The sequence below is a fragment of the Papaver somniferum genome, chromosome 10 (genome assembly GCF_003573695.1).
Source record: "Papaver somniferum cultivar HN1 chromosome 10, ASM357369v1, whole genome shotgun sequence".
Lineage (NCBI taxonomy): Eukaryota > Viridiplantae > Streptophyta > Magnoliopsida > Ranunculales > Papaveraceae > Papaver > Papaver somniferum.
This window is the reverse complement of record NC_039367.1, coordinates 151,458,830-151,484,137: the sequence shown is the minus strand read 5'-3', so window position 1 is coordinate 151,484,137 and position 25,308 is coordinate 151,458,830. Positions and strand designations below refer to the sequence as shown.

Here is a 25,308-nt window from a genome sequence, read left to right as displayed (position 1 = left end):
CAACAATCGGTTTTTTATAAGTGCTCACGTGGACATAGAAGTTCAAAAATCAAAGGGTACACAATCGGTTTTTGTGGACATGCATGTAATCCAGATTCTAACAAAAAAAAAAGTTACTGGAAAACGATTATCCCTACGTAATTGAATCAGGTTATGTGGACATTAACGTTGACCGATTCTGGTTCAAATTTCTCAAACCAGAAAACACATGCAGGAAAATCGGTCTATGTGGGCATGAACATAAACCGTTTCAATATGCAATCGGTTCACGAGTACATTGACATAAACTGATTCTGGTAAACCCAGAAAAATTTGATTTCAAAATTCCAATTTTTGAGCGATTGCATGTTATTCAAACCTAATTTAGAGGATTGTGTTAATAGAAAAATACCTGATTCGAGCCATTTCTTCCTCTTGTGCGATCAAAGATGGTTCGTCTTCCTCCACCGTTTTCTTCTTCGGTTTGTTTCCAATCGCTTGAACAATTTCGGGATCACTCTCACTAGGATAATTTATGTTAGCAGCATGCTTCACTCTTGTTAGTTTCGACATTTCGTAGAATTCGAAAAAAAAATTAATCAATTAATCGTCAATAATCAACAATTTTTGTTTCAAAAGAAAAAAAAAAGAGAAAAAAAAGAAGAAAAAGAGAAGAATAACCGGTTGAAGTGATGTGGAAATGAATTACATTTCAGTAATTTTTTTTTTACTATTAGGATTTAATGAGGTAGATTGGTTTCTGCAAATTTAGACACCCCTTAATATTTAATATTTGGTAGATGAAGTAATCTATAGGTCCCAAATATTGTGCCTAGAAAAAGAGAGATGATCATTCAAGTAAAAGACGGCGTTAAGGATACTACACACACACAAAAGAAAAGGTTGTGGAAATATCCCGCCAAACAGAAGAACATTTTCGCTCCGCTTTTTCCTTCATTCTCCAGTAAATAATGGTAAGAGATCTTAAATTTTCGTCTTTATTTTATCAAATTTAAGTTTGAAACATCAAAATGTTTAGATCTAGATTAAGTTTTTGTTATGTTCAGTGTAATTTTTGATGTCGTTTTCTAGGGTCTAGGGTTTTAGAAGACTCTAGTACAATATAATTTCTCAGATTTCACAAAATCTATCTTGATTTTTGAACTATTGATGTGATTTTGTTTCATAGGTCATGTATTGTGGTTTAATTTTTCATGTTAATTGTAACTAATTTAGGGATTTGATTACTAATTTGGGGATTTCTGATGTTGTTTTTATGTCTATGTACAGTCGAAGAAAAGAGGGTTATCGTTGGAAGAGAAGCGTGAGAAGATGTTAGAAATCTTTTATGATTCCCAGGACTTCTATCTTGTGAGTAATTGATACAATAGTTTAAATTGAGCTTGACCTAGACTATCCTGTATAACTGGAGACATTTTCCGTAGCGAATATGGACTAATTTTATTTAAATTGCAATGCTGGCACCATTGGCATAGTTAGTTATGTGAATGACCTGTTAAGTTTCTTTGTTTTTGTGGTTGTCTCGCGGTGGAAACCCTTATAATGTGTATATTGCACTGAATGTGTTACTTGTTCTGTGGACCGATTTTCAGCTTAAAGAACTTGAGAAATTGGGTCCTAAGAAGGGAGTTATCAGCCAATCTGTTAAAGATGTTATACAAAGTTTAGTTGATGATGACCTTGCGTTGAAGGATAAAATTGGAAGTTCTGTGAGTACATGTTTTGAAATATGATTGTTACTTTAACTTATTTTGTTACTGAATATCTACTTCAAATGTTGTTGGGTATGACATTCTGTACTTATTTGTCCGGGATTTGCGAATATCCAGATTTACTTTTGGAGTCTTCCAAGCTGTGCTGGAAATCAGGTGAAAATTTTACGTACTTATGTTAGCTTCAGCATTACTGATACTAAATTTGGTTAATTCTGTCTTCGTTGTAATCGTGGTGATGGTTTTGTTAAACAGCTGAGGAATGTGTCCAACAAATTAGGATCTGATCTAAAAAGCAGCAAAAAACGGCTAGCAGAACTTATTGTACAGAGAGATAATTTAAAGAAGGGAAGAGAAGATTCCGTAAGTGTTTAAAGGTCTTAGTGAGGCAAATGTTCAGCACCATATACTTTATAGGAGTAGACTGTCTGGCCTTTGTAAATTTAAGTTTTATGTGTTGACAATAGGATGAACGAGAGGAGGCCTTGGCTGAGCTGAAAACCGTCGAGACCAAGTATAACGAGCTGAAGGTAGTTCTGGCCCTTGGTACACTAGTTTTTGTTTTCCTCTATGGAGAAGCATAGTTTTTGCAACTACTAACTGGAACCTGTGGTTGATTATATAGAGTGAGATGGGGCAATTTGCAGACAATGATCCGGCGACTCTTGAAGCAATGAGTTAATAATCTCTTACTTTTCCTATTTGCTATTGCTTAAGAGTCAAAGCCTTCTATATATTGTCTGAGCGTACTGATTCTATTTCCTTTACACGTTCTAATTCATTTTCTAGCAGTAGGCATACTGATTCCTTCATGTATGTTAACATTGGCAGAAAATGCAATTGAGGTCTCCCATGCAGCAGCAAACAGATGGACAGGTTATATATTCTACTTTTCTATTTGTTTTTCTTTTTCCATCACCCTAGTTTGTGGTTATCTAGATATGAATACAATACACATTAACCATTTGCTTTGGTTAACTATTTCCCAGATAACATCTTCACAATTCGTCAGTGGTGTTCCAAAAAATTTCCTCAGGCCAAAGAGCAGCTCGAACACCTTTATACAGAGGTATTTTTAACCCTCAAATACTTGATTTAGAATATTATGTTACTCCCTCACCAAGATACACTATCATATTGCATTGGAATATCTTGTACTAGTCAAGGTAACGCTGTTTGTTAGATTTTTACTCTTGATTGATATGAACCTACTTAATGTATGTATCTGAGAACCTTTGAGAATCCCCCTCTAGTAGAGTTGATGCCACATCACCTTAAGGAAGGTCAGGAGTTCAATATTCACCCCTCCCCCTATGGATAGGGTTGGAGGGTGGGATTCGTAGAGTTGGGGATGGCAGACTGGGCTGGATAGGTTTAATTACGAGAAAGGCCCGAATTTTTCATGTATCAAACAAATATAATTATCTGAAAACATAGATTTACTTGATGCTAAGCAAACAAAAACCATTGGAAACTAGTGATATTCCCTTGCATTATAAAAAAATTAATGGATCCTGAATTTCAGGTTGTACAAAACTTGATCTCTGACACCTTTAAATACCTTGATGCCTCATGCAGAATAAGTCAGTTTTGCCCGTCACTCTGTCTTAAGTTTAGAGAATTTTTGGCTTCTTGTTTGCCTGTTTTACATCTGCATCCACTAATTAACGCATCTACTCATACACACAGATTGGTATAACAGAGGATTTCGATTATTTGGAGCTTGTCAACCCGGTTATTGCTCAGATCTAGAATGTGATATCATAGGTAATTTAGTATGGTTAGAAGAAAATATAGATTATATGTGATTATATAATGTTTCACTGTACTAAATAGGTTAGAGCTTGACTGCTGGAATCCATCTCAATGCATATCCAGAATGTTTAATCCTTTTGAACCTGAAATTTCCTTTCCCTGGTATCTGTAATTGAACATGATTGAAACCTCACCACGTTTGTGTTTTTGTGGTACTCAAATTGCAACTTTGCTTTAGAAATGTTGTTCTCTGAAGTCACGAATGAAATTGTTGGTTTCATGAAATAGTTTCACCCAATACAGTTAAAATCAAGTAAAGTATATTCCATATAGATGAACTTTTGCTTCTAGACAAATCAGCTACATCCAAAACTTTTGTATGTCTGTGCACATCCAAAGATAAAATAATGAATTGTCTGCTATTGGATTATCCACGACTACCAGCTTGAGTCACATGACCAGGCTAATAGTCCAAATATAATCTTGATTATTGCTGCTTGAGTAATATTCTTGGTTTCATTTGTTAAATTGTAATGTCTATTCATTGACTTGGAATTTACCTTGTGCTTTTGAGAATCTATCTTTGTATCTATACATGTACGAAGAAATAATATCACAAATTCTAAGGAAAATGTTTACTTATGTTTGTTGACTATAATGCTACAATTGGGTGGTGAGATGATGCATTCTAAATTTCAAAACATGTTTTAAATTGTTCTGTTTTATTATAAAATCTGAAATATTCCTTATTGATTATTTTGTCTCTTGCTTTTTTGATCGAGCCCCGGTTTTACTTTTACCTGTATAAGATAATGCAAGTTGCAGCTGGGAAACGTTTTATATGTTTCAGGCACTACAGTGAGTCTACGCTGCTTAACGGGTAAACCTTTATATAATTGTATGGATAAGAGTTTAGATCGTTTACATCACGACTTAATGTCGCAAATCATAATTAGTCGTTGTTAATTAGCTGCACACAACTAAGTTTTAATCTTTTAATCTTTGATAAGTTCTAAGTGGATGATGAGTAAATAACTTAACTAAGTCAGAAATAGTGAAGTTTCCTTTTCCTAGTGACTGTATACATTTAGAAACTCCAACCATAGTTCCCTAGCCTTGAATTGATTGAAGTTCTAAGAATCAGGATAAAGATTCAAGAATGAATTATGTTGATGGCATTAAAGTCAAGCCGCTAAGTGATGACAATAAGCCCATATTTAGGCGCCTACTAGTAGGCAACAACAGATCCCGAAAACTGGTATAATCGAATAGAGCAGTGCATTTCCTTTTTTTCCCCTAGTTTATTATCTCCTAGATATAAATAGAAGAATCTTAGAATTTCAAGTAAAATTCAAGAAGAATGAATACTCTTTGTCAGCTAACATTTTGATAGGGTTTTTGACCTTAAAGACTAACTTTAATATCTCGGTGAAAGTTAATCCCTAGTTTTTTAATGTTGATTGGAATTTTTACTAGGATTATTGACCTTAATGACTTGATTATTTCTTTTTATTAAACCCTTGTTTGTTTTCATTCCGTAGCGATTCATTTACGTAGTATTAAATGTCTCTCTGTTATCACTCCAAAGAGTGTTCTTCCAAACACTACCTTGATTATCTAGTTTATTACTTTTAAAATCAGACCTAGCACTCTTATAGTTTATACTACTATTAGAAAATTTTAATCAAAATCTTTTTAGGAGCTATTCGTCAATTACGTCTCCTCATAACACACTTTCTTGAACCAATTTAAAAACCATTTACTTGTGAGAGTCATATCAATATCAAAAAAGCTTTCTAAGTTGTACCTATAGGGTAGGCATCCCTTTTATCTACGGTGGCTTTTACACCTATCTTTTGTACATTTGTTTTGTGTTTGGGTCATATATGGTACAAACCTATATAGGCCATAGGGTACCCAAGTGAGATAAATGTCATACTTTAGACTCCATATCAATTTTGAGAATGTACGATTCTTGTTTTTATCTGATCTGAGTTCGAAACTGGTCAATGTTAAATTTTTATGGATGAAATTTTGTTTCATGGTGTTTGATGAGTTATGTTGTATTGGTCTTTGGGGAGTCAACCATGTTGACTATGGTCAAAGGCTCTGAATGATAATGCAGTGTATCAGTCTTCTTTCTTTTGCAGTACGGCATAATAAAAGTGACTCCAATTTTTTAAATTGTAATGAAATGAAAAATAAAAGTGAGAAAAAGAAAGAAAAACATTACATAAGTATAGTAACATAGAATACTTTATATGATGTTTGAAAGTGTTTTTCTTTTGAGGTAGACATTTTCTTAAGCTTTGAATTAGCCATCCATGCAACTTTCATGACTACTGACTAGTCATCACACTACATTGCAGAATCTTCTTTTGGTGATCATGATGATCACATACACACACACATAACAACACATGACAAAGACCAAATCCCCTTCCTTGAACTATTATTATGGCTTCCATCATAATTTCCATAAAATACTATTCAAAAGAATAATAACAAGACTAGATTAGAATACTATTGTGTCCAAAAACTAAAAATCAAATTCTAATAATTATATTCATCATAATCTTGAAAACCATTACACTGAAAATTCCTTAAATTAGTTTGTAACACTAGAAGTGAAACTAGCATAAAAAGTTCTACTACCATTAGTAGAATTTGAAGCGACTACTTCTTCTTCACTAGTTTTCTCATGAAAGTTATTGCTGAAATCTTGAAGAAAATCATATGATGAGTAAGGATAGTTTAAACCAAAACCCATTAGAAATCCATCATCATAACTTTCAACAGTAGTGGTGGTGGCACTAAGATCATTATTATTACCACCGGAGTATGACATATAGTTGTCACTAAACCCTATTGATGATGTTGAAGATGTGGGAAGTAAAGGAACCACCCCCGAACCCGAAACTTCCTGTTGATGAGATGTTGTCGATGATGAAACAATATTGTAATCAAATTCAGATGGTTCCATGAGTCTTGGTAACGGAAAATGATGAATTGGTTGTTCTGTCTTAACAATACCTTCATCTTGGCCATGAACTTGGACAAACGGTAACGTTGAAGAGTAATTCTGATTCGAGAACCCGTAACTACTGTTATTGACATGATCCGACGATGAACTAAGTTGAATATGTTGAGTGCTGTTGCTTGTGGTGGCCATGTTACTGTTGTGATGAATGGGTTTTCCAAAGAACTTCTTCTTCAATTTTGTATTCCAATAGTTCTTCACATCATTGTCTGTTCTTCCTTGTAGTTTTGATGCAATGACAGACCACCTAATAATAATACATTCATACAAAAACCCAACAAACCATAAATTATTACTACTCAAGGAATAGTTAACAAGAAAATTCAATGTGTACAGAATTCGACAAAAAAAAAATATGATCAGTACCTGCTTCCTAGGCTTTTGTAGAGAGAAAATATGATTTTATCTTCTTCTTCAGTAAACCCTCCATGTTTTATGTCTGGTCTAAGATAATTAAGCCATCTTAGACGACAACTTTTGCCACACCTCTTTAGGCCTAATAACACAAAGTTGGACTATTAGTTAAGAGAATTTGGAGAGAAAAAGATGATCAAAACTTGATCAAGTTACTGCTGAAATCTGATCATATCTTAAGAAGCATGAGGAAAAGATCAAGAAATGTAGTTAGTGAAATGGTTTTTGAATTTGTACCTGCTTTTTGAGGTAGAGAAATCCAATTTCCACCGGTGCCATTTTTTTCAAGATAGTTTATGAGAGTAGCATCTTCTTCGGGTGACCATGGACCTCTTTTCACATTAGCTTTGTCACAACAAGGTGCTCTTCCCATCTTTCTCTCAGAGCCTAAAAGAAAACTTTGCAGATGTCTGTCTTTCTTTGAAATGAAGTTTGGGCTGCTTCTGTTTTAAAGGGGTGAGAAAAAAGATGAAAAAAACTTTTTTATCAACAGGAACTAAGCTTGACTATGTAATATAATATTTTCTATCACCTTTTTCTTCTTCTTTTTGATGATGAGAGAAATAAGAGAGAGAGGCTCAGTCAAAGTTTAGACAAGTAAGCAAGTTAGTAAAGTTACTACAGCAAGGGTAATTACAAATTTACTATACACTTTTTCCCCCCTAGCAAAGTTACTCTCGATGAAACACGTTATTTTCCAAATTGAGACAAATTACCCAAAACACAATGCAGTTACCAAGAAACAGACGAGTGAAATCCTTAGCAGTACAGTGAGTTTTGCATGAGACAGATCTACAAGTACTAGTGGACTATTTGTCTATTACCTTGGATCCTTAAATTGGGTGGAGGCAACTATGGGCAAGTGGGTCGGTTGTCTATCGTTGTCTAAATTTTGCAGAAATATCCTAAGCTTGTATTTGTTCGTCTTCTACGTAATGGTATTCTTGTTTCCTTTTCCTCTTCATACCTTCAATTTTGGCCCTGCTAAAATTTTCGACCGAATGCGTAACGGATATGGATTTTGGTACACCCCCAAAAAGTCTCGCAGTCTCGGCGACCCTTGTAGCAATCTTGTTGAATATCAAAATTTGCTCAAAAAGAAAAGTAGACATCATTAAAAATTGTATCTTTTTTAATCCTCACAAAATCAATCTCTAGTTAACATTATGAATTCTTCTTGGCTGTGTAATTGTGTTTTAGCTGAAGTTCCAAGCTGACTTACTTTAAGCAAAATGAATCAATGTGCTTGTAATTGACATTCCAAGTTGTCAAGGTAAACCATTGTTTAACAGAAAAAATGGATCCTGTAAGGTACATTATTGTTTCCAAAAAACAAAAACGATTAGAAAATGCTAAATTCTCTCTTAAGCCGCCTTCATTAAAAACAATGAACCCTAATTCCTGGTGGTTGATGCTATTATATCAGCCATGGACCCATTGATAATGTCTATAAACGGAGAATAATGAATACTACAAGAGAATAAACCCAAAACAACATTGATTTTCTTTAATTTTCATTGTTTGTAGTTAACATCTTAATATTCCTATTTGGTGGGCTACATCCGTACATAGGTAGGTGTGGAAATGGGCATGAACCAAGAGCACCCACCCAGAAAAAAACCCGAAACTTTACTTCACAGGGAATGTGATTTTAATGTTGTAACTTCACAGTGTTCTAAGTAAGTCACATGTCAATTAGGAATGTTGTGTTTTAAGGTGGTTTTTTAAGTCATGAGCCCATTACGATCGATTTTCATGAAGTATATAAAAAACAGCCAAAGTATTTCTTGGCAACATCGTTTATCACGTGGATGCCTTTTCACATGCTTTTTATACGAGGTAAAAACAAAAGAATACAGAACAAGGAAACAGTTAAAAGTTACAGAATCCTTTTTTGGATTACAAAAGTGAGGATTGTGAATTGATGGGATAAATCTCCATTCTAGGCATTCTCTGTTTCTCTGGCAAGGAAAACATGGCCAAATAAATACAACTTAGCACATAGCACTTGGACTAATTCAGGCTCTTCGGGGTATTTCTCTTTTCTTCTTTTATCTGCCGATATTCGAGCTTCCAGTTCTATTGATGATAAACAAATGATTCTTAATGTACTGAAAGTGTAAGCTAAAGACTCTGCACATGTAAAAGTAAAGAAAAAAGAAGGCGAACGCAAGACAAGCCATCATATTGTAGGGCTAAGAAGCTGTTCATCTATGACCAAATAGAGACAGCAAGGAGATCCACAGTGGCAGACACAATACTGTGGGCTACAGAACTGTGTTAACTTCCTTGGTCTACCATATACGACCCCGTTGATATAACATCAAATACGCAAAACAGGGTAAAAACGATTACCAGACGATTATACGGAGGATAAAGAAGAGAAAACAATTAGATCCTGTGACAAGAATTCAGAAATTAAAGAGATAAATTTTGTCTGTTACTTGTATAAAGCTCTTTGTACAATATTATCTTCCTTCGCATTTAAATGCACATTTAACACCCAATGTTTATGTGAATGTGAATGGAGTGGTAACTGTCCGACCGACATCTTCCCACCAACCAATCTTTACATGATTGATGATTCTTATGTAACTCTAGGCCTGATTTAGGACCTGCTATATACCAAAAAAAAAAAACAACCTAAATCAGCCATCTTACATGATATACTACTATTTTTGATTAAACTACAATATTTGATTAAACGCTTGTTCAAAAAGCATTTTTATACAAGGTTTTCTATGTCCATGAAGGAATTGAAGGTGAAAGTTACATAGAAAAAATTGGGTTCCAAAACTCAAAAGACATAATTACAGGCTTAACAGCCCTGAGATATACTAACATTTCTTAACATTTGTACTTTTCCAAGAATACCCGCAGATAATTCATTTCTAGAAAAGACTATGGACCCTATATTTGGGTATTCCTAGTAACTTGAAGCACTAAATATATCAGGATCATGAAAAAAACAAAACACTTAAAGGAACACTGAACTTTTTTGTAGCTCTACTTCTTTCCATAACTGATTTTCCTATAATTAGTGAAGATGAAAAGATGAGAACAAAAGACTAGGAGATAAGTACCTGTTCAGAGAGCCATCTCTGCCTCTAGTGCAGCCAACTCATCTTCCTCAGCTTTGTTCTTCTGAGGAGCAGGCCGTGTTGGTTGCCTTCCTGCCGGTACATATACTGGAGCTGCAGGAGTTTGGGTTGCAGGTTCTAGAAGTTGTGCCTCCAACTCTGCTCCTTCCAACTCCTCAAGTTCAGCTTCCAACTCATCCTGCAACCAACAAAGATAATTAACTATCACTCTCTGGTTAAGGTAAATTTAAGTCTGAACAAAAACAAATAAAATGTAAAAAGGTTACCTCATCAAAGTCGGCAGCGGCTCCAATGGGCATTGACAACGCTTCCTGAATCTGCTTCATGTTCTCAGTTTGCTCATTAATCTCATCCATCGTCTTGTCTACATCATCGATGTTTCTGCAATACAGTTACGACTTGAGTAAAAGACCTTTCGAGTGTAACGATACTGACATATGTATGTGCGAATAAGAGAGGGTGGCATCAAATTTCATGCAACGACATTGGAAGATACTCCAAAAGAGAGAGAGGGAGGGGGGCATCTACTTACGTTGCTTTTTGCATAGCCTTCATTGCAGCAGCTCCACTTCTTAACGCATCAACAGTCTCTGTTGTAGCTTTTGCTCCTTCCAACATAATCATCTAATTTTAGGACAAGGGTAAAGCACAATTAGAATCTACATAAGAAATGGGTTCACTATGGCAGTTACTTGAATGTCGCTAACAGTAAACCATACATACCTGATCATGAATTCGCAATTGGAAATTTCCAAGTTGTTCAACTTGCTGCTCGTACAATCTCTTCCTCTTCAAACATTGTATTGCAGCTACAAAATAAAATAAAATCAGAACCCATGAAGAATAAAGTTACCCACCATTCCTGATTACGCACAAAATTTGTGTTCCAAAACCAGCATATAATGCAGTTTAAAGTACAGATACTTGTACTGTTGTACCATATGAACATGATAAATCTCAAGTTACCTGAAGCTTAAAAGAGAAAGAAAAAAAAACAGTAACAAAGTAAATTTTTGTACCTCTTTTGTTCTTAGCTCTCGTGTATTCCTTGGCCTTCTCGACCTCTTGCCCAGCCTTTCTTAAAAGGACATTCTCTTTTTTCTCTAACATCTCAAGTGTCTACATAAACACATACATGTGTCAGTTGGTATTTGAAATGACAATCAATACATTAACCACACGAAAAGACTCATTATGGTTCTGTATCACAGAAAACAACATGCCGAAATCCGAATATAGAGTAAATCACATACAACGGAAACAGCAGCAAGAAATGTGAGATGATGACAACAAGTCACTTTAACCCAACAGACTATCTGCCTCACAAAATGAGACATCGAGTGATGACATAGGTTGCATATAACATCTTAATTGAAAAGCGAAACACACACTAGAAGATACATACCAATCAAAGCAAATTCACAGGTCATGTTATTCGGACTCAAAGATTTACTAGGCAAAAACGAAATCTTGAATAGGACATACCAACTAGATAACTACTACACGTGCAATGCACAAAGCACCATAATACACTATCCCAAGTAGTTGTTGCTGAAAAATTCAACCTCTTAGCCATAACCTTGTCACTCAAAAGGAAACACAATTTTTCAATCTTTCCAACTACCACCAAAAAAAGTAAATTCAACAACCTAATTTTGGTACCCTGAGTGGCCATCATGACCTTGCATTCAACAATCAATATAAATTGTAATCATCAACTTACCAAAAACGAAGTAATTTTCAACCTGATTGAAGGTAATAGTTACTAGTTTAGAAACCATGACACGGCTATGTACGAAACAATAAAACTAAAACTACAAAGTTATCGACTGCATATATATCATGGATTCGATATAAGTTGGTGATTTAGTATCATTAAGAGCCCAAAAATCCCAATAACACCCAGTACAGATCACAACATAATGAACAAAAATCTTCCTTAAAATTAAAAGCATGATTCCTCAAAAACCCACATAAAGATTAAGTTAAAATCACAGTCAAACCACAAAATCCAATGAATTACCAAAAAAAAAGATTGAATCAAAGAAAAGTAAGTATTATTACCTCATTCAATTTATCTAACGTTGTTAAGGCATTCGTTTCCTCTTTAGGTTTACCAAACATCCTGGAAAACATGATGCTTACACCTCCTTCTGTGAATACACAAAGAATCAGAATAAGCAAATAAAAACCCTAGAAACCCAAATCTGAAAATCAAATAAGAAGAAATTTAGAAAATACCGAGTATAGAAGACGATAATTGATGAAATCGGATGAATTAGGGTTTCCGATCGAATCGATCTGATGATCTAAGAATCGAGTTTTTTGCACAAATTTTGAGTTTTGGGCGTCGGAAACGAGGGACAGACGAAGGAGAGAGATGATGGATAGAGAGAAGTCCCGAAAGAAGCCGTGAAGATTTTATTATTATCGTGATTTGTATTTTACACGTAGCTCACAAAATCCACTTCCGAAGTAATGTTATGTTTGGCAAACGTGATACAAAAACTAGCCAGGCTGGTCAGTGGCAAATCCAGGTGTCAACAAACTGAGGCAGTCTGAAAAATAGAATTGAGATTCATATCAGGCTTCGCGGATAACCTTCCTAATTTAGGATTATTTGAGGCCTACCACTAGGACTGGCAATGGATAACCGTTATCCGATATCCATTTCCGAAATTCGATATCCTATAGGATTTTATCCGACATATCGGATATGAGATATCGGAATCGGATATTTTATCGGATATTTTCTCTTAACGATAACGATATTGGAATAGACCTTTCCGTTAGGTTAATATCCGATATCCGATAGTCTAGGGGTGTACTTGTAATTTCCTACCCCTAGATATACTCGGACACAGCACGGCCAAGACGGATGTAAGTTTGAACTGCTTCCTGGCAATCCGATTCCTTTTGGCCATGCCTCACTCGTTCTTCATCAGAAAGCTCCAGAAAAAAAGTCTCAACAGCTTACGGAGGCAGTTTGACCAGACAGTCAGTTTTTAATCTTCTCAAAGAAATGGTTATCATCAAGGCCTGCAAATGTGAAAGGGGAACCTTTCCGTTTTTCAGAGGGCGCTCCACCAGGCTTTGCCAACGGAACTTGACCGAAAATAAACATAGAAAAGCCATGGCATAATACATATCGCATGAGGTGCTGACGATGGGCATACCTGTAACCACCCACTTACACTGAGCTTTTAGCTGAAGAAGCCTTTGATCCTTAATATTCCATCTTCTAAGCACATGTGCATCATCTAAAATAACTCTGTACCACTCCATACTGTTTTTAATATCTAAACAACGTTATCGGATTTTAACGGATAAATATCCGCTATCCGATAGATTAACGTTAACGATATCGGTTTGTATTTTTGATATCCGCCGGATGTTAACGGATATCGGATATCCGATAATTCTTAACCTTAACCTTATCGGATTGTCCAATATCCGGCGGATATTTATCAGTTGACAGCCCTACCTACCACTACAGGACGAAATAGGATCACTAGATATTAATTTGAGACAATTCTTAACCAGATATTTTACAAAATGGCTAATTTATTCCTGATTAATTAGGAAGGACGGACAAAGTCTTGTTGTTGAGAAGTCACATGATTAGGGTTTCTTATGGTTTGAAAAAAATCAAACCATAATCGATATATGTTCATGTTCTCATAGACCGATTCTGGGTTGATATTTCCAATTCACAAAAAAAACAACAACCAGAATCGGGTTTTACAAATGTACACAAAACCGATTATGAATAATCGAACCTAATTTTAAATCATAGTCGATCTGAAAATGAGTATGATTTTATACTTGATCCGAAAATGAGTATGATTTCATACTCGATTTGAGCATAAAACCATACTCATTTTAAATCGTGTAAAATCTTCCTACTCAATTTCAATTCGGGTATAACCAGAATCGGTTTACCCGATACACATATAAGAGCCGATTGTGGCATTACACTATGAGAATCGGCTTTTATAAGTGCCAATAATATCCGATTCTAACAAAAAAAACATACAGAGAGATTGGTCATCTCTCTCATACCACAATCGGTTGATATGTGCAATTCCAAAAACCGATTGTGGTTGATGTTCATCACATCAACCAAGAATCAGTTTATGTAGACATTAACGTAAACCGATTGTTGTTGATATCCATCACATCAACCAAGAATCGGTTTATGTAGGCAATCTTTCATTGTCATGTTTACGAAGAACTGAGAACCCTCCATGAGTACTAGTATCAGAAGTAGTCAAAATCTTGCAAAATTTAGTACAAGCTCTCCGGATCCAAGGGGTTCGGTTCCCCCGGAACACTAAGCAAAAGAGGCGTCACCACCAAAAACCCCAATAATCTACATCACTAACCACACCACCACCACTTACCACCACCACCGCCTCCAACAAATAACCCGTAGCACTTACTGAAGCTTATGGGTCTTGTCATTAACACCACTATAGAACACAGCAACTTTAATGTCAGGCAGGTATGTGCTGGGCCGCTCAAACTCGTGGCAGATCTGTGGTTGAAATATAAGCATCAACAGAAAATGGTCAAAATCTTGCATAACAAGAACAGCAGAACAAAACAAGGTTTGCGATATGAAAGTTTAGTATGACCACAAACCTGGTAAGCCAATTCTTGCATATGACACAAAATTGAAGCAACATGCTCAATTTGCTGCAATGTCCAGAGAACAAAGACACCCGTTTTCTTTCCCATCACAGATTTTTCTTGACAGATAACATCCATACCCAAATACAGCTTGAGAAATGCATTCATGTTGAACTGATTGAGAACCAAAAGAAAGATTGGTGCCGAACCTCAGTGAGGCAAGAAATGATCTCTGGGAACTCTAATGTAAATGGCAACCAATAAATTTTGCCTCCAAAACCAGGAGTCCAGCACTAGTGTATTCCTGCAAGTCAAACAATACACATCAGAATATATATCCACTAATAATCAGAATACAACCTCCTTAGCAAGCTACTCAGCTTCGAGTACCAATAGGACTATATTAAAACTAGCCAACTGAAGCATAATCTTAATACAAAGTTCATTAAGTTAATTTCAAAACAAGCATAATCTTCAACATTCCAACAAAAGATTCGCTACCCCAAAGTTCTGAAATCAAAATAAGTAAACAAACCCTCACTTCTAATTTTCATAAGGTTACAACCAAAAATGAAATTGAAGACAACCCAAAGCGATGTTTTATGTAAATTTTACTAAATGAACTTCATATTTGAAAAACTAACTTGTTTATAAAAACCCTAACTTCTGAAATGTAATAAAATTGAACTTGATAGAGGAGATGAATACGAATTAGAGAAATCGGACTTACATGAATATGCTTTCAATCTGATTCCTGGATTCGATGGTCTTGGCGGTGGTGATCGCAATGGTGAGAAGTAAGAAGAATGAGCTGAAGACTGAAGTATATGAAATGAAGAAGCGGAGAGGAATTTGAGAAGGAGATGTAAGAGGGGTGTAACAAACAATTTATTAAATATTTTGACAATACTGACCCTACCAAGTAGGGCCAAAAGAACTAGTCACCGTACATTTAAAACTAGATGACTGCCAAGCAGTGGGGGCTGACGACCAAACCGACACTTGCATCCTTTTTGTTATTAGCACCATTTTGTACATGAAATTGTCATAAAGCGCTACCACCTAGATGAAGCAAGCCTTATAAACCTAGATGAAGCCCTTGCAAGCTAACTATAACACCACCGTATTGCCATTCCCGAAATCATGCACAATACACTAAGGGTACGTTAGGCACGGAGGTAGTTGAGGATGGAGTTCAGTCAACATGAGTCAACGGTGAAGTTGAATTTCAAGGATATTTGACATGGGTGGAATTGGAACTTCAAGGAGTTGAAACTTCATGCTTCAGTGGAAAATCAAATGACACCTACCCATGGAATTTGAAACTCCATCCTTTCATCTCCACTGGTTGACCATATTGACATTTCAACTTCATTTTCTTATTTAAACAATTTTTGAGTTCTTATAATTACAAATTTACTTTAGTAATCAATATATAATTTTGTTTTAACTTTTTAATACTTTTAATTATTTAATTCTAATATTAACTTAATAATATTATTTTAAATATATAAATCTATTTTTTAAATATATATATTTAACTATTTTTAATTCAAAATATTAATTATTAATGTTATATATATTCTCTTAATTAATTATATTTATATATGTGTACAACTTTTATAATAAATAACTTTTTATATCAATTTTGGTATTATATAAAAATTAGTTTAATTCACATTTATAAAGAAAAAAATATTTTTTTATTATTAAAGAAATTGGTATTCTTGATAAATGATTATTTTTATTTTTATTGAAATTCAAAAATTGACTTTAGTTAAATGTTTATTAATTTTATTTAAATTCAAAAATTGATTTTAGCTAAAATTTATTATATAAAATTAGTTTAATTCACTTTTGATAACAAAAAAGTATTTTTTATTATTAAAATACGTTAATATTGTTGATACATGATTATTTTTATTTAAAAATATTTTTTTTATCGAATTCGAAAATTGATTTTAATAAAAATTTATTATATAAAAATTTGTTTAATTCACATTTAAATAACTTTTACAATTTCAATATTGAATATAAAATATTTAAGTAATCTTTTAAAATAAATAAATGTTAAGAATAGTAAATAATGTAATTATCAATTTTTTCATAATCATGCCAAACACGTCAATTTGGAAGGATGGAATTCATTTTCAAGATAGTTTAAATTCTAGGTAGTTGGAATTTACTAGAATTCGAACTCCTTCGGCCAAACACAACCTAATTGAACTTTTCAACTGACACTTCATTTATTATCCCATACATGTACGAATCAAAAGAGATGGTACCTTATCATCCTGTCTTTCTCTTCTTCGTCTCATCTTCTCTTGATCAAAACTACCACTGTCGGGTAAACTAAACTGCCGTTATTGGTGTATATCTATCTAGCAGGGATCTTTTCGAGAGCTACCATTTAAAAGAACCCATAACCTGATGCATCCGATCTAGAAGAAACTGAATCCAATTGTTCATCTTCTACACCCTCGAACGATATGGAAGCGACCGACTTCTATACATGCTCTGTTCTCTGTTTTTTTCAGATCTGAATTTCTTCAAATCAACTTAATTTACAAATACGATATCTGGGTTTGTTTTATAGTATCATATTGATTTGGAAATTGCTTTAGGTGAATCAGTTTGTTGGATTGGTTAACAATAAAGAGTTTAATTTTTGTAGGAATTACCAATAGGTACCATTATAGTGTTCTTAGTTAGTGGCAGGTCCACCCATTAAAGCCCACTAATCAGAGGTCCATAATTAAGAGAAAACATGAAAATGGACCAAATTTTTTAAGCCCAGGTCCTATACACGTGCGGGACAAATTGTACGAAATTTCTAAATGCCTAAACTACCCTTCCACTCATACATATATTAAAGCAGTCTATTTCAAAGTTTCTAAAAAAAAATTCAGCCAATTATTCTTGGGAAAATTCTGCTCTCTTTCTTCTTCTGGATTTGGGACTAGGGTTTCTGAAGATTTCTTCTGCGATTTTTAACAGGTATGTTGCTTAGTCTTTTCGTTTTCTTCTTTCTGCTACAGTTTAATGGAGATAAGTTGTGTTCTGTTTTTTTTATGATTCTTGTTCGTTTTTATTCAGTTATTTGGTTAGATTGTTAAGTTTTTAGTTTATTTTAGCTTTCGATTTGATTATCTTTCTGTTTTCTTTTCAAAATCAGTTTTGTTTTCACTTTCAGATCGTATTATCCAGCAGTACATATATGACATACTCATTGTTTCTGCTACAGTTTTTGAATCATTATAAGATTTGAATTTTGGATCATGGAGATCGGTTCTGTTCTGTTTGTTTTTTATGAATCTTGTTCGTATTTATTCAGTTATTTGGTTAGATTGTTAAGTTTTTAGCTTATTTTAGTTCGATTTGATTATATTTCTGTTTTCTTTTCAAAATCAGGTTTGTTTTCACTTTCAGATCGTATTATCCAGCAGTACATATATGACATACTCATTGTTTATGCTCTTGGATTCTGTTTCTTGCATAAATCTTTCACTTTTTTTAGTTTGACCCATCAGTACGTATGTGAAATACCGTATTACGTGCTTCAATTCTGCTGTTTCTCCTAGATTCTTAATTATTCTTTGTCATGCAGTTGATTTTTTAGTTCATGAATCTGCAGTACATATATGGCATACTCATAGAAACTGCTCATAGAATCTGTTTCTTGCATAGATCTCTCACTTTTTTTAGTTTGACCCATCAGTACGTATGTGAAATACTGTATTTTAATACTGTTACATCTTTGTGACATTTGCAGGTTCAAAACATGTCTGATGCAGAGTGTTCCAATCCAAATACCTATTGCTATGCATACATTTATTATAATCATCATCTTTTGCTGTCAAAGTGCCTGTGATTGCTGATTTTCTGTGTTTTTGCTCCTTTTTTAGTCTTACCCTTCAGTACTTATGTGAAATACTGTAATATGTCTTTCGATTCTCTTATTTTTCATAGATTTGTCACCTGTTGTTGTCATACTTTTGATTTGTAGTTCATGAATCTTCAGTATATATATCGCATACTGATAGGAAGTGCTCCTTGTTATGTTTGATTCAGTACGTATATGAAATACTGAAATAGATGCTCTTTGTTACGTTTGATTCAGTACTGGAATTGGATATGGAGATGATCTGGAGCTGCAATTCAGAACTTATTGCAAGAAATGACAGATTTTGAATGATAGGAACAGGAGTTGTTGTTAGTTCAGATTTGCAAGCTTGTGAAATTGGTGGAGGTCTTGATGAAGTTACAAATTGGTTGTGACGTGTGTTTGAAAGAAGGTGTGCTGCAAATGGATTTGGAGGAACATAGAAGGTTGGGTTGCTACATTGTATGATCCTACAATGTATGTGATGTAATACGTTTTCTAATTTATTTATCATTGATTCTTACAGATTTGTACTCTACCTGGAAGCAGTGCAGCAAATATGTACTCGAATTTGTAAGCATTCAGATATATAATCGGATTTGTAAGCAGTACGACAGATATGTACTCAGACAGATATGTACTCGAATTTGTAAGCAGTGCACCAGATATGTACTCGAATTTTTAAGCAGTGTACCAGATATGTACTCAAATTTGTAAGCAGTGTAGACACACACGTTTGGTAGTAATGGGCATTATGGACGTTTTCATGTTTTAATTAATTTTGGACCTCCGGATAAAAAAAAATTCCGGTTGGACCCTACTATAAATAACTATATGGACCTAGGACCAAACAAGAAATTTTCCTTAATTTTTTTGGACATGATCAAGAAACTGATCGATTCTGATCAATCCAGTGGAGTATTAGATTACGTTTGAACTGATAATATGTTTGTTTGATTATATTTGAAAGAATTGATGATCAGTTTGATCGATTATGTCAAATTCTATATTAATTTGATGAAATTTGGAAACCAAAAAACTGATTTCCTGTTTTTGGGACATTTCTTGTGTCTGATAAATGCAGTTTACGTGACCATATAGAAGGCCTCCTTACAGTCGGCCAATTATAATTAATGTTGTATTATTATTAACTTCATGGACTAAACAGTTGCCTATTTCTCTATACATGAGTTCACATAAAGGATCCAAGGTTGTGAAACAGGCGTAAGAAAGCTAGTGAAAGATGTGAAGTTTTCTGTTCATTTCTACTCGGTACATTCGACGGCTATTTATATATACAACCATCGAATACTAGTGCGCCATATCATGGGCTTAGGTGTCAAGTACAAGAGAGGCATGTTCTGACATGCTTATCAACTAACATGAGACAATTCTCAGTTAGAAAGTCGGTGGTTCAACATAAATAATATTTTTACATAATACTCTCATTGGATGATCCGCCGTTGTATAATTTTCCTCGTTTAAAACACTGTCAGGAAAACCGTGTGGGAAAAACCTGACGAAAAAAAAGAACATAAAAGACGTTGCCCGATATTGATGCGGGACACGCATACACTTCCTTGATAAAATATTATCAAGAAACACCGTGTATGGTAAAAACCCGAACCAAAATAATAAATGCGACTATGCGATATCGCATTTCTAAAACCTCTATGGATATACATCTCTTCAGATGGTGATCATCGTTATAAGATTGTTACCTCATTAAAAACCTCGCTAGGAAAAATCATAGGGACAAAATCTGAACGTAAGAATACATGAGTACTCAGAACAATGATAAACCCGCAGATGTTGCCTCGTTAAAACCTTGCCCGGAAAAACCCAGAAGGACAAAAATCAGGACAAAGGAAAAAGAGTACAAAATTTCGAACTGCAGATAGTAGTGGACTCGCATGCCTCATTAAAACCTTGACAAGGAAAATCCAGTGGGACAAAACCTTGACTAAGGAAAAAGAGTACACGACGTAATGTCCAACATTCCAGATATCCATTGTCTTCTATGACTTTACTCCCCCAGATAAGTAGACGTCTCAGTTGATCATTCTGTTTGATAGAAATCAAGAGCCATCTCATAATGATTTCAACTTCCTTTAGTTGAGAAAGGTTGTCCGATTTTCCTCTGTGAAATTTTTTAATGATCATCTAGTTGTGCCAGCATTGTATTCTCCACTAGATTTTCCGAACGAGCATAATTTGCACACCTGCCAAAAATCAAAACTTAAACATTCTGATTAGGTCTCTGTAGGAGACATTCAACGATCTTTTATGCAAAATATCCAACTTAATGGTACTACGAATATAAAGGGGGTTTTCTTCGTACCAATGTCTCGATATTGGTGCTGGATAAAACTAGACTGACATGTTTAGTACAAAACTAATGTAAGGTATCTATATCATATTTCAGCTAATGTACCATTTACACTCTTTTGTGTAACACAAACCACAGAGTGATATATCTCCTTCGCTGAGATGTAAACCGATCAACCTTAAATGTAAGCGATCGAATGACTGTAATCATGTTAGATTGTCCAGTTAAACATGTCCGAACCTTTAAGATTGACGAAATTAATGGATTTCTAACTACAATTCTCAATAAACATATTGAGACCTTGTTTTACCGAGAATTTCATCTCGAACTTCTGCTTTAAGCATTTTTGTGCTTTGGAGAATCTTTCAGAAGTTCCAACCAAGTAGATGTTGGATACATCAAACTTAGTAAATGCACAGTTTAAGATGGTTCACATATCCCTGGATAATATAAGCATTTACTTAGACGATTGACCACTTTTGTCCTTATTGAGCAAATGCATTTGACATGTGTTAATGGGTGAAAACCGTTTCTGCTGATTTCAGTAATTTCGATAGGTGGGTGAGAAACAAATCTAAACCCTAAACAAATGTACTGCACGTGAGTACTTTAGATTCGAGAGATCAATCTGTACAATTCTGGCCTAAACCAAGAAATGGTCGTTCCAGACTTGCTTCGGTCACAAAGTGGAGGAGAAGGGTTGGTTTAGGGAGGGAAGCAAAGAGAGTATTGACACCAGAACATTTCTGGAAGAGTAGTGTTCGACTTGTATCAGAAGATGAAAACTTGGGAAGCTTACAAGAGTTGAAAGCTTTTGGGAAAGCTAGCAAAGTTGTCTTTATTCTGAGTATTGTATTTCTCCGTGACCAAACTTGTTTTCTGGTGGAAATAGGTAAGACCTATTTATACAAGTCGAAGTGAAACGTACCCTGGTCTCGTAAGAGAAGAAATGGATGAGTAAATGGGAGGAGGTGGTAACCGCCTTGAATTGATGTACCATAATGTTTGAGCGTCTCACCATTGATTCCTTTACTAACCGTCTTGCTCTTATGACACTGTCTTAAAACGGGCATAATGTACGCCGCACGTTGTAGACCTCCAAACCAAAACCCTAGAGAGTATCCCCCAGTTTGTGACATGTGTTGATGTCTCGAGTGTTTTCATGGAAACCGTGTAGCATGTTGCTTACACAACAAGTGCGAGCGGCAATGCTAGGCTGCAAGTGGTGCATGGCATGTGCCAACGGCATGTGTGGCATGCCTTGGTTGCAGGTTGCACATCGGGTGCAAGTGGCAATACCAGGTTGCAAGTGGTGTATGGCATGTGCCAACGGCATGTGTGGCATGCCTTGGTTGTAGGTTGCACATAGGGTGCAAGTGGCAATACCAGGTTGCAAGTGGCGCACGGCATGTGCCAATGGCATGTGTGGCATGCCCTGGTTGCAGGTTGCACATTGGGTGAAAGTGGCAATACCAGGTTGCAAGTGGAGCATGGTATGTGCCGATGGCATGCCTTGGTTGCAGGTTGCATGGTTTGGAAAGCTAGGCTGCAAGGGCCACTTTGGCATGTGCCAATGGCGTGTGTAGCGGCTTGGCCCCTGGGTTGCACGAATAGCAAGCTAGGATGCAAGCGCCACTTTGGCATGTGCCAATGGCGTGTGTGGAAGCTTGGCCCTTAGGTTGCACGGCTGGCAATCTAGGATTCAAGCGCCACTTTGGCGTGTGCCAATGGCATGTGTGGAGGCTTGGCCCTTGGGTTGCACGGCTGGAAAGCTAGGCTTCAAGCGCCACTTTGGCGTGTGCCAATGGCATGTGTGGCGGCTTGGCCCTTGGGTTGCACGGTTGGCAAGCTAGGATGCAAGCGCCACTTTGGCCTGTGCCAATGGCATGTGTGGCGGCTTGGCCCTTTGGTTGCACGGTTTGCAAGCTAGGCTGCAAGCGCCACTTTGGCGTGTGCCAATGGCATGTGTGGCGGCTTGGCCCTTGGGTTGCACGGTTGGCAAGCTAGGATTCAAGCGCCACTTTGGCGTGTGCCAATGGTTTGTGTGGCGTCTTGGACCTTGGGTTGCACGGTTTGCAAGTTAGGCTGCAAGCGCCACTTTGGCATGTGTCAATGGCATGTGTGGAGGCTTGGCCCTTGGGTTGCACGGTTGGCAATCTAGGCTGCAAGCGCTACTTTGTCTTGTTCCAATGGCATGTGTGGAGGCTTGGCCCTTGTGTTGCACGGTTAACAAGCTAGGCTGCAAGCGCCACTTTGGCATGTGCCAATGGCATGTGTGGCGGCTTGGCCCTTGGGTTGCACGGTTGGCAAGCTAGGATGCAAGCGCCACTTTGGCATGTGCCAATGGCATGTGTGGCGGCTTGGCCCATGGGTTGCACGGTTGGAAAGCTAGGCTGCAAGAGCCACTTTGGCATGTGTGGCGGCTTGGCCCTTGGGTTGCACGGTTGGCAAGCTAGGATGCTAGCTCCACTTTGGCATGTGCCAATGGCATGTGTGGCGGCTTGTCCCTTGGGTGGCACGGTTGGCAAGCTAGGCTGCAAGCGCCACTTTGGCATGTGCCAAATGCATGTGTGGCGGCTTGGGCTTTGGTTGCACGGTTGGAAAGCTAGGCTGCAAGCGCCACTTTGGCATGTGTGGCGGCTTGGCCCTTACGGTTTATTCATTTACTATCTGCATTCAGTTTTTTGACATAAGCTTTCTTTTCTCCATGAAAACTTTGAGTTGGAATTGCCAAGGCTTTCTTGGCAAAGACACTAGGGATCATCTGCTTTATCTTAATAACCTCCATAAACCTGATATAATTTTCATCTGTGAGATTAAGATAAATGACAATAGAATCATCAAACTCTCTAATGTACTAGGAATGCCAAATAATTTTTTCGTTCCCTCAATTGGTATAGCTGGTGGTCTTCTTATGCTTTGGAAAGATGGCTTTTCTTTAGATATTCTATATCATGATGATAAAATCATTCATTCTTGTGTTACCAATGATCCTAGTAAAGGGGTTTGGTTTTTAACCTGCATTTATGGAACCCCTTATAACCATGAAAAAAATACTCAATGGTCTTTAATTAAAAACCTCAGTAATTCTATAAAAAAACCCTGGATAGTCATTGGCGATCTAAACATCACTTTTTTCCCAAGTGATAGGAATTATAATGAAAACAATATTTCCCCTAGTGATGTCCTTGACATCATTAAAGACTCTGACCATTACGATTTAGGTTTTTGTGGAACTCCCTATACTTGGACTAGTAACAAGCATGGAACTAGTCATAAAAAATCTAGATTAGATAGAGCTCTGGGTAACAGTGATTGGTTTTTAACTTACCATGATTCTTGTGTTAGTCATCTTCATCAAAATGGATCTGACCATACTCCTATTTTGTTAGATTTATATAAGCAACATAATGTCTCTGGAAGAAGTTGGAAATTTTTTGAGCACTGGCTCAAACATGATACTTGTTTAAAACACATTAAATCGGCTTGGTCTTCTAGCTATTCTGGTTCTCATGCTTTTATTCTTTCTAATAAACTATCTAACACCAGACACATACTATCTCTTTGGTGTAAAAGTTCTTTTGGAAACATTAACAAGAGGATCTCTAAACTCCAGAAAAGATTTAAATGATCTTCAAGCTGCAGATGTGAATGGTTCAAATACAGAAAGGGTTGTCAACCTGGAAGGAGAAATCAGACAGCTTAATGATATCCAAGCAAGTTCAAACAGATAGAAGGCCAGAGACCATTTATATAATGATATGGATATGAACTCTAGATATTTTCACCTTAAAATGAATCGCAGGAAAAGTCGAAATAGGATTGATGCTTTACGTGCACCTGATGGCTCATGGTGTAATGACAGAAACTCATTAGCAGATCTTCTCAGCAATCATTTCAAGAACATCATGACATCCTCTAATCCTCCATATAACCATCAGTTTTTGCAGCACATTCCACAATGTATTTCGGCAGAAGATAACGAAGACCTAGTTGCAAGTTCCATCAGATCTCGAGATACACCAAGCGCTTATGACAATGCAGCCGTGGACTTCACCGGGCCCGGATGGCTTTCCCCCCTGGATTTTATCAAACTCAATGGACTATGGTGAAAGAAGATGTTTGCAATACTGTGAAATCCTTTTTCCATTCTGGTTTTCTTCTTCAGCAAATAAACAACACCAGAGTCTCACTAATCCTTAAAGTACATATTGTAATCAAACCAGAAGATCTTCGTCCAATCGCATTATGCAACACAATATACAAGATCATCTCAAAGATTATTTCCTTGAGGATGAAGAAACATCTGAACAACATTATATCACCCATGCAATCTGCATATGTTCCAGGAAGGTTAATCTCGGAAAACATCTGTCTAGTTCAATAGATTGTTCAACCGATGAAAAGAAGGAGTTAGTGGCCATCTTTCCCTTAAGATAGAT

General features: G+C 36.1%; 3 protein-coding genes and 1 long non-coding RNA gene across 5 annotated transcripts; 1 reads left to right on the top strand and 3 right to left on the bottom strand.

The window, feature by feature from the left end:
* The first annotated feature begins 811 nt into the window (after positions 1-811).
* On the top strand, positions 812-3,780 carry LOC113319173 (meiotic nuclear division protein 1 homolog). Its single transcript, XM_026567450.1, has 10 exons — positions 812-953; positions 1,270-1,350; positions 1,593-1,709; positions 1,830-1,868; positions 1,968-2,075; positions 2,180-2,242; positions 2,338-2,389; positions 2,544-2,588; positions 2,702-2,781; positions 3,402-3,780. Exons 1-10 carry the CDS (start codon positions 951-953, stop codon positions 3,462-3,464), a joined length of 651 nt encoding a protein of 216 aa, XP_026423235.1. The 5' UTR covers positions 812-950; the 3' UTR covers positions 3,465-3,780.
* A 2,213-nt stretch (positions 3,781-5,993) lies between these two features.
* Positions 5,994-7,346, bottom strand: LOC113319479 (transcription factor RAX2-like). Its single transcript, XM_026567730.1, has 3 exons — positions 7,159-7,346; positions 6,874-7,003; positions 5,994-6,754 (listed from the first exon to the last, which is right to left on the bottom strand). The coding sequence occupies exons 1-3, from the start codon at positions 7,292-7,294 to the stop codon at positions 6,076-6,078; spliced, it is 945 nt and encodes a 314-aa protein (XP_026423515.1). The 5' UTR covers positions 7,295-7,346; the 3' UTR covers positions 5,994-6,075.
* Positions 7,347-9,086: 1,740 nt separating this feature from the next.
* LOC113318999 (vacuolar protein sorting-associated protein 32 homolog 2-like) lies at positions 9,087-12,484 on the bottom strand. Of its 2 annotated transcripts, none has more exons than XM_026567303.1 (8): positions 12,264-12,484; positions 12,087-12,175; positions 11,042-11,141; positions 10,746-10,831; positions 10,555-10,646; positions 10,289-10,403; positions 10,005-10,200; positions 9,087-9,539 (listed from the first exon to the last, which is right to left on the bottom strand). In XM_026567303.1, the coding sequence occupies exons 2-7, from the start codon at positions 12,156-12,158 to the stop codon at positions 10,009-10,011; spliced, it is 657 nt and encodes a 218-aa protein (XP_026423088.1). In that variant the 5' UTR covers positions 12,159-12,175; positions 12,264-12,484; the 3' UTR covers positions 9,087-9,539; positions 10,005-10,008. The 2 variants fall into 2 exon arrangements, with proteins under 2 accessions (XP_026423088.1, XP_026423087.1); XM_026567302.1 differs by having other exon boundaries at positions 9,092-9,536.
* A 1,796-nt stretch (positions 12,485-14,280) lies between these two features.
* On the bottom strand, positions 14,281-15,472 carry LOC113317291. The gene is made up of 3 exons (XR_003343383.1): positions 15,385-15,472; positions 14,667-14,958; positions 14,281-14,559 (listed from the first exon to the last, which is right to left on the bottom strand). It is a non-coding gene; the product is annotated as an uncharacterized LOC113317291 (long non-coding RNA).
* Positions 15,473-25,308: the final 9,836 nt, after the last annotated feature.